The sequence below is a fragment of the Agelaius phoeniceus genome, chromosome 3 (genome assembly GCF_051311805.1).
Source record: "Agelaius phoeniceus isolate bAgePho1 chromosome 3, bAgePho1.hap1, whole genome shotgun sequence".
In the NCBI taxonomy this organism is placed as follows: Eukaryota; Metazoa; Chordata; class Aves; order Passeriformes; family Icteridae; genus Agelaius; species Agelaius phoeniceus.
Window position 1 is genome coordinate 101698518 of NC_135267.1, and position 13931 is coordinate 101712448.

At 39.3% G+C, this 13931-nt stretch overlaps 1 protein-coding gene across 12 annotated transcripts in view; it reads right to left on the minus strand.

Moving 5' to 3' along the window:
• The window catches only part of EHBP1 (EH domain binding protein 1), a 204954-nt gene that overhangs the window by 92912 nt on the left and 98111 nt on the right, over positions 1 to 13931 (minus strand). For all 12 annotated transcript variants that reach the window (XM_077176005.1, XM_077176001.1, XM_077176002.1 and 9 more), the window contains one exon: positions 11004 to 11187. In XM_077176005.1, the coding sequence (XP_077032120.1) occupies positions 11004 to 11187 (184 nt within the window). The remainder of the gene's footprint in view (positions 1 to 11003; positions 11188 to 13931) is intronic.

Here is a 13931-nt window from a genome sequence, read left to right on the forward strand (position 1 = left end):
ATTAACATATATTTGTTATATATAAAGGTATATATGTATACAATATTCATATATTGTTAATAAAGGTATACATATAACATATATACCTTTGGATGTATCTATATACACATACAGAAAGAAAATATACACTTTCTCAATATATAAAAAACACCCCAAGCTTACTTGAAACATAAACACATTCTATGTGTTTTTTAAGTAAAAATTACTTTCATTATGCTCCAGAAGCATAAAATACAAGGCAGATAATTGGGAAAAAAAGAAAGAATACAAAAATAGAACACTCCTTTTATTTATAATTATTTATGGTGGTATAACATTTTAAGATAATTTAAAGGTTGTTTGGCCGAGTTGGATTCTAAGGATGTATTTGCATTGAAACAAGACAAGAAACATGACCCCTGCAAGGCTTTAAGATTACAGTTCCTTGTCTCAAAGGTGTTGATGGAGTGAGGGAGAATGAAGATTTTAGCTGGCCTACCAAAGAAAAAGAGACTGTACTCTTCCTTGTGGCTCACCCTTCCAACACATAAAAGACAACAAAGGGGTTAGAAACAACTCTAACCTGCCCCAGTTCCCATTCGTGGAATCTTGGGTGCAAAGATTTCACTGCTCTGGAACATAACTGAGGGGCAACTAAAGGACCTCAACTTCTGCCTGCCTTCAGTGGACTCTGTATTAAGTCTCAAGAATGCTTACAAAAATCCAGGCATGTAGTAGTAGGCATCCAGAAGTTCTTTCAAAATCTATTTCTCTGGTTCTGCTGCATGCCTGTGACAGCCTCTCCCCCAGCTGTGCAGGCACAATTTGAGCACTTGTGTACACATCTGTGAGCTCAATGTTGGTCCCCACACTGAGCCCACAGGGAAATAAAGGTGACTTTCTGCAACCAGAGTGGGTTTTAATCCGTGCCATGCAACAGTGATGTGCTCTTGGTGCTAAAGATGCCAGGCATGCATATGAAGTTGCTCCTAGTCTCAAAATTAAACATTACAAGGATGCTTAATTTTACCTTTACGACCAAGGTAAAAAAATCAGTAATGAAGCCTCCAGTACCTGGAGAGCTGTGTTCTTCAAGATATTCCATCCCAGGTAACAGTGGGTGGTGGGGTGGGAAGGGTAGGGTTGGGGTAATTATTCTGGTTTGATTTTATTTGTGTTGGGGGGGAGGGGGTGTTTGTTTGTTTGTGTCTGTTGAAATGCTCCCTTTTTTTGGGGATGGTAGACATGTTACAACTACCGAGTATCCTGTGGCACAGCATCTGTGAGTGGGAACCCACAGCTCACCCCAGCAAGCTCTGCTCTAAAGGAATATGGGGAGAGGCAGGCTAAGATGTATTAGAAGATGTTTCACCATGCTACATCCTCTGAATCCAAATGATTTTTCCCTTGTGAGAGACTGCCCTCTCAACACCGTAGCTCTCTTTAAAGTGGTGTAAGCATTTAATCAGTGAGTGTTTAATCAAGCTTTTAAATATTCAACTTGAGCTAATATATTAAGCTCACCAATATTTTTTGTAACATTTACAAGGTGATTTCCTTAATGGCTTTAGTTTCTAGCTAGCTCCTTTAAATCCCTTTCATTGAGCTAGAGCACATGATTTCATTCACACTTTAAAAGCTTTTCCTACACATGCCTTTCAAAGCTGATTTGTCTGAATTAGACATATGAATGGTATCTAAATTCTGTGCATTACTCATTACTACAAACTATGAAGTATCATTCAGGAGTAAACACAATTATCTGCTAAACTGCAAAACAGCTCTTGTCAATAATGAAACTAAGTAAAATATATTTGCATGTCCTCTTTTTATTGAGATAAAAACAAATTTGGTATATCTAATTACACATAAAACTACTTAAGATCTATCAGAAAGAGTTCTGGCTTTAAATATATTTTTAACCCTTTTTTCCCCTTTATTAACAGTCTCTGTACAGAGTGCCTGCACTATATTCACTTGAGATCCATCTATATGCTTCTGCACAAGGACAAATCAAACCATAAAATATTAGCAGGATCTGGATTTTGTATTCAAATGGCTCATTCTCCAGCAAAATAACATCTTTTTTTTCCTGTATACTCAATTTTTGTTTTCCTTAAAACAACTCAGAAAAAATGTGAATCGAAAAATATGGTACATGCCACAAACCCCTCACACAGCTCATATAGTGACTGTTGCAGAGAAGAGAGTTCTGCTGCTGAAAGAATGGAGAAAAATAGATTTAAAAGGAGGCAGTGAATCAAAAAACCCTGCCTTCAGCTTGATGCCAATAAAAACCAGAATCACTCAGTTCCTTTGGATTGTTTTCTATTTATTTTCTTTTCTTTTATGCAGTTAATATTTTAGGAAATTGTTGGGTTTTTTCTCCCCCTTTTTTTGTCACCACAGACACTCCCTTTAGGCAACCGTGCATCAACAATCCTCCCACGTTCAAAGTCGGCTACATCTGTTGCTCTTTCCCATTGTTGAAAATTCCTGCCTTAATCCTATTTGACTTTATTCATGCAAAGGTCATCCTGAATTCAACAAATGGAGGAGCGATAGCAGGCACACTGTTGAACATGGCTAAAAAATGCTCTTGTAGAACATGCAGCTAGTGTGCCGGCACTATCGCACAAGGGCTCGCTTTATTATGCAGCCCCTTGTCACCAGAGCTCTGTTGCAGTATGAATTGGCAACATATTTCTCCTTGCAACTCAGGAGCACAACATTTTCCTTCTAACTGGCTTGATTTGCTCTCCTTTTAAAAAGGTTTGTGCTTCACTTGCATTTGCTGGTGGGTATGAGTGCAACATACACATAGAATACCTGAGTGTTTCACATGCCCTAAGGCTTGTGAAAGCCCTAAGGCTTTTGGCACCTGTGGATTCCCTTTTTCTCCTGGATTTTACCTCTGAATATATCTAGCTTCACAAATCTCTTTCACTAACCTGCCCACCTGAAACTAATGGTGATCAGAATTTAAAATAAATAAGGCAAAATTCTATCTAAACATACTCCTACAAAGCAGGGTAGAACAGCTAATACAAACACCTCATTTTAGGGTCATCACTGCACTGCTGATTTGCTTACAAATGCGATCTATTTTGGTTTTAGACTTATTTTTCTTTCCCAGCAACAAAAAGCATTCTGGCTTAGAGCTATGATTTATTCCTATGCTTAAGTATCTGACCCAAACCAAAGAACATTTAGCAGGAACAGTGAATTAGCAAGCACACCAAAGTTAACTATCAGACTGATTTATGAAGGGAAGATAATTATTTTTGTAATATGTCCATAACTCATCATGACAGAAGCAAAGGAATATCTATTCATGCACACTAATTTCCAATTTAAGGTGCTTGCCAACCACGATGAACCAAACCCATCCCTCAGGCAAGCTAAGAACCAGGCACATTGTTAATGTGTTCCTTTCACTGAGTGCTGCACCAGGGGCCATGGATGGGCCATGGATGGTGGAGAGAGCACCCAGGACTTTATCTAAACCAGCCCCAGCTCAAGGTAACAGCTAAAAGGCAAATTCTGCAATGTCAACTTCTACAAATTGCATTGAGTTCCTTGTTAGGTGCAAGGGACCACTGGAAAGAATTAAGTTTTTATTTGAAAAGCTGTCCTGTACTCTGCTTGTGTGGCTCTTGTTAAGGAACCTGATAATAAAGGTATCAAAATTGTACAGAAAAAGGACAGATTTTTTCAGTTTTTTATTGCAAAGATTTTGAGGATTTTTGTTTTGATGATGGTTGAAAAAGGTCTTAGGAGAGTAGAAGTGTTCCTTCTTTCTTCTACCTTTTAAAGAGCAATGCTTGAACTAAACATGGGTCTGTGAAGCCCAGCATGAGAATCAAAGCCCTGCAGGTGACAAACCACAGGAAGGTGCTTCTCCAGCACCTACATCAGGAGCCCACGGCCTTGTGCCATCTGCCTGCCTCCCCACAGCTCCCTTCTGCCAGAGAAGTGAAGGCAAACAACTCACAGGAAATAGAATAAAATAAAAGGCCCTCACTGGAGATAAGGATTTTCAGATGACATCTCTCAGAAGCTGGCCTAGATCTCACCAGAGCTGTCATTCAGCTGGTTGGGCAGGCCAGGACTGCTCTGGCTGTCCAGCCAGTGGCTGTGCCTAATTCCCTTGTCCTCTGGGAGGGAAACCAAACACTGCCATGGAAGTGCTGATATTTAGGAACTGCAGCACTCCAGAAATCTCAATGCACCTTTTCCACAACTACTGAAGTAGTGTTTTATGACAACAAATTTGAGATGTATAATTTGCAAATGTAAGTTTAAATTTAAAATATGAAAAGTGAGGCCTAGAATGTCATAATGCTGGTGCAGTTACCAAACCTTACTTGCACAGACATTTTGCAGAAGTGGTAACTGGTGCAACCCAGAACTGCTGCAAGCACTGACAAAGTTTCCATCCATTCCAGTAGGAGCTACATTGCACCAATAATGCACAAATACCTTAAAGAGTAATCATGAAAATCATAGAAGCAGTCAAGCATTTATCAACCTGGATATTATTTATATTAATTTTGAAATAAAAAATAGTTTCCAGGACAGCTCTGGAGACCTGTTCTCTGCATCCCCACTACTAATAAGGACCAAAAGAAGAAGCAGTCCAACACGTAAGTAGCAGCACTTAAAGTTGCCAAATCAAGTGTTCCAAGATTATGGTTACAAATACATTTTTAATAATACCCTTTGTATAATAGTGTGTATATATATATATATATATATATTTGAATAAAATCAGAGGTCCACAAGAAATCCACCTCCAGATTACTGTAAGCTAATGCTTTTGAGTCCTCTGTGAGAGTCACCTAAGACCTGATCTTACAGAGAGATGTGACACAAAACAGCACCCTGTCAGCTGCATGGCACTACAGTCAGGCCAACAGCTCTGGTAATTTATCCGTTGGATGCAGCTGTGAACTTGAGAAAAAAAAAACCAACCAACAACAAACAAACCACCACAGTCCAAAATCTGGTCCAAGAGATCACCTTAGCACCATACATAAGGAATTCATGACAGAGGGAAGGATCCCATTCCCTGCTCCTGGACAGCACTCAATAGTCACAGGAAGCAGTGCCTTTTGCTGGCCCTTGGCTCAGCACACAGACTGGCTCCCTGCAGAGCAGAACATACAGTGTGGCATGAGCCACCATGTGAGGATCCATCCATTCCATCCAGGTGATACTCCAGCTTCTGGGACAAAGAGAGAAGTAAGGGGCTGAAGATGGAAGCAACTCAGCTCTGCCTCCAGTCCTGGGCAAAACTCCTGCTACAGAACATTTGAGCAAATTGTTGAGGGTTTTAACCCCCAGATTCTGAAGGAAGCATCTCTCTTAGAGATACTGTGACTATAGAGAAGCACCTAAATTTTTGACAGCATGGGCACAAGATACCTCAGTCAGAAGGGCAGAAAGCCACACACAGAACATGGAAAGGCTTGGTTTCCTCTATAGTCTTGATGTCCAACAGTGGGTTGGCACCAGTCATGGAAATAATATGAGGGCAACATAGTAAAGTTCACAAAACCATTTAAAACTCATGAAAACAGTAATAAGGAATTGCTTAAGTATTGGATTAAAAATGGAGCCTCTTTTACTCTTTAATACTTGAAAAGCAGCGAGTTGAATGACTTTTCTGTGCTTCCATATGATCCTCTCACTATCTCTCTGTTCATATTATGTCTGCAGCTTGTTTTTCTTCCTATTAATAGAAAACATGTCTTTGGGCTGCATGTAAAGGCAGATTTTCTTAGAGTGGCTTTTTTTTTTGCTTAAGTTCATTACAGTAGACATCCTCTAATTCTATCCAGTACCTTCCAGGCCTTTCTCGGGCTTGAACCATCTATCTACATAGGGAGTGACAAAGATCTCATGAGAAGGAGCTGTACAATTCCTTGGCAGCAAATGTGAAGCTGAAAAGAAGCAAAATTATTGAAGAAGATGTTCCAGAGAGCTGGGAAGTTCTTATGTGAATGGACAACTGGAGATACTTTTGATGCCAAGAGACAGTTAGAGATCTTCATCTCCCATGTGAAATTTACTGTCATTCCTCCACTCAGCTGCATTTCTGTGCCTGTGTTTTAGGATGAAGTCTTCCTACTGTTTGGTCACATAGCATTGATAATCTTGAGGTAAATAAAAGCGGAGAAAACAAGCAACTGGAGACTTTAGGATCTCTGATATCTTGGGAGCTGTGAGGGAATCTGTCACTTCTCCCCATTCCACTAAACCTACCTGTTTTGTCCTCTAAGCATTTATTCTGGTTTAGAATAAATGAGAAGGAGGAAAAAATTACAGGTTCCTTCTTGTTCCCTGGAGAAGTATCTGAAAATTTCTCTTCCTTGATAAGGAAGTAATTTGTACCTCCTTTGCTGCTTGAAGGGCAAACTGTCTATCAGGCAGAAATCTTTCTGGACAGCCTGAACATCCTGAAGCATCACAGATACACAGCAGATTACCAGGGATACTGGATTGAGATGGATTACTACATGTCATGCAGAAAGTGATTCTGTATTTCCTGTAGATGTTTCATTAGAGCTTAAATCAGCTAGCTTGTCTGGCATGAGAGAGCAGATTATTACTTGGCATGCAAAACAATTAAGTTTAGTTTTAAACTGAGAGACAGAGAGAGCTTTAACAATGATGGTGACAAACAGAGATGTTACTATTGGCTTTGGACTGCCATGTGAATGTGTATTCTCCTCTTCCACTGACTTAAAAGGCCATCACAAGTTCTTGTCTAAAAGCACCAAAACCAATTCCTGTGTTTTCATGACTACCAGCAGTACCATGATCTTCATAAAGGCAAAAATGGTGTATACAATAATGATAGTCTTAAGCTGATTTATCATCCTCTCCTGGTGCCATACACTTTCATCAGTTGCAAGGCATAACTAAAAATCCATTCAAAGTAAACTTCAAAAAGCATCTTGTGGTCTGGTATCAATTTTATGTCTGTTCATATAATCATGTATTGCCAGAGAAAGATCTATCCCCAGGATGGAGTGCAGGAGTCTCATTTACTGGGAGATTCTGGGCAGGCAGCTGTGAGATGGAGCTCTGAGAGCTCCCAAATCCCAGGCAGGCAGCTTGTCAGCCTGCAGCAGTTACTCTGTAAGGAATGTGTTTAACCAACACAGGCTTCCAGAAACCTGAAGATGGGAGAAAGGATGTGAAACCAAGCTGGATTCACCAAATACAGCAAACCTGTTCACTTTCCGTAGGTTAATGGTAATGGCAGAAACCTGATGGATTCATGAGGAATCAACATGAGCTTTGGCTAAAGTCTGGCAATAACCTGAATACACCAAATCCCAAGAAAAGCCTCTCTCAGAATTGTTTCATGGAAGTGAAGGGCATATGCTATCCTTCAAAGGAGTCAATGAGTAAATGTCAATCCAGTGCAAGAAATATTTTCTTCTAACATTTAAATATAACTCTATGGTTGAGGATGCTTACCTGTTTCCTCCTCCCTAGTAAAATATTTTTTACTTCCTACATAAATTCAGTAGCATTCCTGCCCCTTCATTCTCACAAAGACAATAAAATCCTTGATTTTGCAGCGACAGATTGCTTTAGCTCCTCTACTATAAGATACAGGTGCCAGCTCTGGGATTGATCTTCTTTCAAATAAATTCAACTCAACACAGAGAAGAGACGAAATCCGAAATTGGCTGAGATTTCACCCTGCTGAAGTTCATATGTATTTTTTGCAATCAGATAAAACAATGATGAGCACTGATATGCATGCTATGTACTGGTCTGATACCACATTTTGAGCCTGAGACCACATTTGTTTTCCACAAAGTCAACAAGTGGGAGAAATTTGAAGTCTCTATCACCTCTGTGAAAGGCAGAACCTGGTTATCCAAACCATGCAAAGAGTAGTAACAGATGTGTAACAGTAACAAGCCCAACAAAGCTTCAGCACTGCTGAGCTTGACAGCACTGTAGCAGTTTGATGACTGAAGAGCTTAATTACAGCTTTGCACCTTGTCAGACTCACCTAAATAGAGTCAGCACACCATAGTTTTCAAGTCATTTGAGATGATTAACTGTGGGGTAACTCCAGATCTCAGACTCTGCATTGTAAACTCTCTCTGATGACTCAGATTAATTTGGAAGAGATACACAATACAGGACAGAATTAAGATATTCCTTTAGGGAGTGTGAATAGATAAAAAAATTTGAAAGCAAAACTTCCTCCAAACTCAGATATGACAAATACTGAGCTAATTCTGTGGGCTGAAGAGCTGGACCTTTATGGAGTGTTAAACCCTGTCTTATCTAAGACAGGTAACTGACCCTTCCTCACCAGTACAGCTGACAGAGGATCTCCAAGTAGCAAAAGGACCTGCTCAAGGGGAAGACACTGAAGAGGCTTGGAAAGGGTTTGCTACTACAGGTAACTGACTGCTCATCACTCAATAAACTTGTTGGTGTGTAGATGGCAATGACAGCGTTTGTGTTTTTTTGGATTCAGCCAACGTGATGAATGCCACTAGCATGTGAAGGAAAAATGAGCAACAAATATTCTGTCAAAGATTTGCAGAGGAGCTTTTGGAATATTTTCCCTTAAACTCTGAAGTTCTAATATTAATGCTGTGTATGTGTAGTTTAAAGATTAGCATTTCTGCTCCACAGGCACTTCCTATGACAACAACCAAGACAGGGAACTGAACCTGCTGAAAACACTTAGCCTCTGGTACAACTCCCAAAACTTTCTGCACACAGCAAACTTGGACAAAATACTGACATGATTTAACTTCCTTTACCTAAGTTTACCTCTATAGGACTATTCCCTTACATAAGGGCATGTACTAAGTTCATGTTTGTATAGCGCCTATACTTTTGGATGGAAGTTTTTCCAGAGTTGCTAAACATTTTCTCTATTATTGAGCAATAATAGAGAAAGTCACGTGTGCCAAAGTCATTTGTGCCAACACTCCAAGTCCCACCTGGGCACTATTTTGTACTGTTCTGTGAGAAAACGGTTTCTTTTCTTTTAAATGCCAGTACTTTTCCAAATTTCAAGAAGCATTCCAAGTAAAGTGCTTTTGATCTGAGTGCAAAACAATTCAAGCACAGAAAAAAGACTATGCTCACAGAAAGCTTTCTGCATTGCAAGTGACCGTACAATATTTTAACACACCCACTCACCAAAACTTTCCACTGTAATATAATGAACCAGGACATAACATCTGCTTTGGAGTCTTCCCTAATGCCTCCCATCCTCCAAAATCCTGTTAACAAATTAATTAAAGCTTTCCGATAAAAGAGCATGTGAGCACTGAGCTCTGCTTTCCCTCCCAGCCCTAATGAAAATCAGTGTTTCAGCACATGGACCTCTGCTGATCTCAGCTGTGCCTCGGGGTCAGGGGCAGAAAGGTGGGCTGCAAGCAGGCAGGCACCAAAATATTCACCAAGTAACACCACACAGAAAAGCAGGAACTACCTGACTGTCCATAACAGCACACTCTTCTCAGCAAGTTTGATCCTGAATCTTTTCTAAATCAATTCCACCTTTCAGACACTCTAAAGCTTCATCTAGGGCAGACAAAAACTGCAACAACCAAACTTGGTAGTAACATGTTATTATTTCAGCACAGCAAAGACACATATGAAGCGGAGAGACACATTTCCTTGGATGCATATCTGTAAAAACACACTTCTCAAACAATGAGCAAGGGGGACACAATTTCCACCAAGCAATCTGATAAAAATCTCCACAGATGTCTATTCACAGCCTTGGTAGTACCAGAAAGCTTTGCTTTGGCCATTTTGCTTTAACCCAAGAGCCGGAGTTCACCAGAAATCAAATAATGTGTCACTTTTCATGCAGAAACTCATACAGAAACTCCAGCTAACAGGACTGAATCCCATTTCAGAGCATTATAAAACTGCTGTGCTTTGATTTCATATATCCCTGCTTGCGGTTTTGCATATGGAGAATAACTTGTGAAGTGTACCTGTAGTCTCACTCTACTGTTTTGTCTTGCAGTGAGCAGACAGAGATTAGATTTCTGGTCTCATACTCTTTAGCCTGACTGAGTGGTAAAATGACAACAAATCAGAGCCTGAGTGGACAAGGACATGTGAGCAATCTGGCTAAGGAATTACACAATGAAATGACAGGTATGACAAGTAGCTTCCCTCAATTCTGAAACTGCAGTACAGTAGCTCTGATTCAAGGCAAAGCAGATGATAATGTGCATCCATTGGGCAAGACACACTGGAAGGGAGGCTTTCTGTCCTCATTTTCCTGCCTTTAAAACAATGTAAGACATTCATTTCTAAGAAAGGTCCATTAACTTACACTATTAAATGTTTATTTTGTTTAAAGAAAAAGCACAAGCGTTGCTAACTGCTGAAAAACTGGAGTTGAAATCCATACTGACAGAAGTTGGCTGTGTAGTAATAAAACACCCACAGCTCTTCCACTGAAATTAACTCTAAACAGCTAACCTAGTTAGCTGTTAGTAAACCTAGTAAACAGCTAACCTGATTTAAAGTAGACTGTCTTTTTTTTTTTTTTATTACTTCAACATAGCTTTGGAATTGGACATATATAAATCCCAATACAAATATATAGTACTAAGCTTTTAAAACCCAGATTTATGACAGAAATGTGGAGACAGACTCTTCAACGGGGGCAAGGCTTAGGAGCATTAAAATAGATCAGGACAAAGCACTGTTCAACATGATTTTCTTCCTTCTCCATGGCATATCCAGCTGTCCTGTAACACTGGTTACTAGAAGACTCTTTTCTTTGAAACTGCAGTTGCTGTTACTGTTGTCATTAAATCCTTAAAGAAAAAAATACCAGCTCCTACATTGCACCCTTCCTATGAACCAAGGGAACAGAGACAAGCCAACACCTTATTAAGCACTGGCAAAGCTTTCAAGATGCCTGCAGAAATAAACAGGATGTTTACAATGCACAGAAAGGTACTGTTATGAACAAAGACAAAATTTTGGTATGAAAAGCTTACCTTAGGAGAGGAAGAAAGCTCCCTTGATGCAGGAATTGCTGACATGTTCTCACCCATGCCCATCTCTGTCTTTGGCAAGAGGTTTGGGGGTTCAGGAGCCTTTCTTTTCATCTTCTTTTCTGGTTCTTGCAGAGCAACTTTAATTAAAGCAGGGCTTGATTTTGGTTCATAAAATGGATTTGATCTAATTAAAAGAAGGGAAACACATTTCTTTGCTATCTCCTTGGAAATAAAACCAAAAATAAGACCTGCTTAGGAAAGTCAATGACTAAAATGCTTTTATTATCCCACATAAGAATGTTTTACCTTTATACACTTCTAAATACTACATTTTCATACAATTGAAAAGTGAGTTACAACAGCTAAAACTGCATTATTCAGTCACAATTTCCATAATTTTTATGAAGTCCTGTAAATTGCAGAAGTTTTATCAACTGCATAAAGCTAACTCTCCAATTATAATTCCCTATCTATCAAAGAGTGATCTGATTCTATGATAAGATCAAAACCAAAAAATGTGCGTGAAGCTGCTGGGTGTTTAGCACTCTAATGAACATGACATAGACATTTTGATTAGAACAACTAAGAATCAGGCAACTGGTACAGCCATGCTCCCACAGGGCTTTAGAGGCCTCACTCTGGGCTGTCCAGTTTTGGAAAGTTTGGCCTCCATGGGTACATTCAGCCTCCAGTGTATTTCAAACTCTGAAGCTTACAGATGCCACACCATTTGAAGAAAACACCTTAGGGAATGGAACAGAGTAAGAAAACCACTGACTTGCATATATCTCTCTGCAGACACCAGTAGGCATCACCTGTCTATTTTGAAACTGGTTTTTATAACTAAACCTTATTTGAGAATGTTACAGAGTAAACATCCTCCACCAAGTAGATGCAGTCCAAAGAATTATCCTTAACTTGGGTGTTTGTGTTCCAACTCTGCATTTGTACCACCTTAAGTAAATACCTCCACAACCAAATCCTGCCAAATTTTATGTTAGCTTGATACATCAAATATCAATCAATCAATAATATATCAAATAATGACTTCTTCTACAGCAGCTTTGTATCCTGCTAAGGATACTTAAGGGAATCTTTTTTGCACTGAATTATTTCATTATTAATACTATTTGCTTTTCATATTTTGCAATCCAAAACTGGATTAGTTAGTTATGAAATGGATACATTAATTTATTCTTTTCTAGTCCCCCTTTCCCCTGCAAGATACATTTATCACATATCTCAAACTATGATTTCCAATAATCTATCTGCATACAGTTATCATATGCAGTGTAGCCAACCACAACAAATAACCTCAATCCCTTGAAGTCCCCTAGAAATCAGTTCTGGATGCAAACACTAATGCACTAAATAAGTCTACCTTAGATCTATTCACAAATTCCCTCTCAGGATAAGAGTCAGGAGCTAGTACACACTATTTTTAAGAACTACAACAGCAGTAAAAACCAACTATTCATCCAGTTGCTTTCCACACAACATCAAATTTCTCTCCTTCCTTTGTATTTCTAGTATAAAAACATCTTTCAGTCTCACAGACAAACTTTAGACTTTATTTCAATGCAATTTACAGTAATCCTGTTTTCACTGAGAAAAAGCAAGCAATTAATAACTCACACCACAGAAATCTATTTTTGAAAGGCAATGTTTACCAAAGCATGTAAGTGAAAATCAGGCACAAAATCCCCAGATCTTTCTAAGAATCTGCTGCTTCTGTTCATTACAGAAAAAGATACCCAACTCCTGAAGCAAAAGGAAAGACTAACACTAAAATAACTCATTTGTTGACTGAAGGCAACTTCCAGGTGCTCCCACTTTGCTGTCCATCAAGTGCAAAGCCACCAGCACAATCAAAACTAAAGGCAACCAAAGGAACAAGTTAAATGGAAACAGAAGGGTGTTTTCCATGGGAGGCAGTAGGAAAAGGAGGCATTCAGGCTGGAGTGGAGAATGCATCCAGCTGTCAGTAGCTCTAATTTAGCTGACAGCCCAGCTCAGCTGCCTTCAGACACCAGAGAGTTCAAAGGGAGGTGAAAATGAAGATAAAAGAGATAAAGACTGAAGAACAATGCATTCTATGGGACAGCACAAGGTTTTTATTTAGTTCCACAAGTCGGCCTTTGGAACAGCCAACAGGCACAGCATGTTTGGCAGGAATTTACCTCTGAATTAGAAAGGCGTATATGTAAGGTGTTAAAATTATTTTGGTGTGAGAAAAACCCCAACACCTTATCAATGAGAGTAAACAGGTCTGCAAGAACCATCTTTGGAATTTTTAAGCTGCAGAACTGTCTGCACTGCAGGTGTCATCCTGAAAAATTATCCTCTGTACCCATCAGAAGGAAGTGCTAAAAGGACTTTTTCCTCTAGAGAAGAACTTGTTTGAAAGCCAGGCTAAACCCTCACATTTTGGTCACAGAAACAGACACAGGTACATGCAAAGAACAGATATGCACATGTGCTACCTTCTACCTTCCTCTCTGCACTACTCTTAATTTGTCTTACAAAAATTGAGCAAGATTTTTGAAAAATAATGTTAATACATAAAAAACCCAACCAAAACGGTTCTGTTCTGAACGAACTATCAAGTTTGAAGTCATGAGGATCTGATATACGTAGCAGAGTTTGGTCCAACAGCTTCCACATGGCTCTACAACAAATTAAACATCTGAAAAGTCTCATGGAAAGGAGCCTTAGCTAGAAAATATTAAAGCACTTTTTTCTGAGGTCAGCCCCATATTTACTGGTTCTGTGAAGTTATTCAATGGCTTCACATAAAATGATTTGTCTAAAAAGACACTAGGCTGTCCTCCACAAAATTTAAAGAATTCAGACCTGACAAGATACCTGGCATTAAACTCGCTGCCAGTGTGGTGGCTTGTGGCTTCTTGTGCAACAGGCAACTTCAGC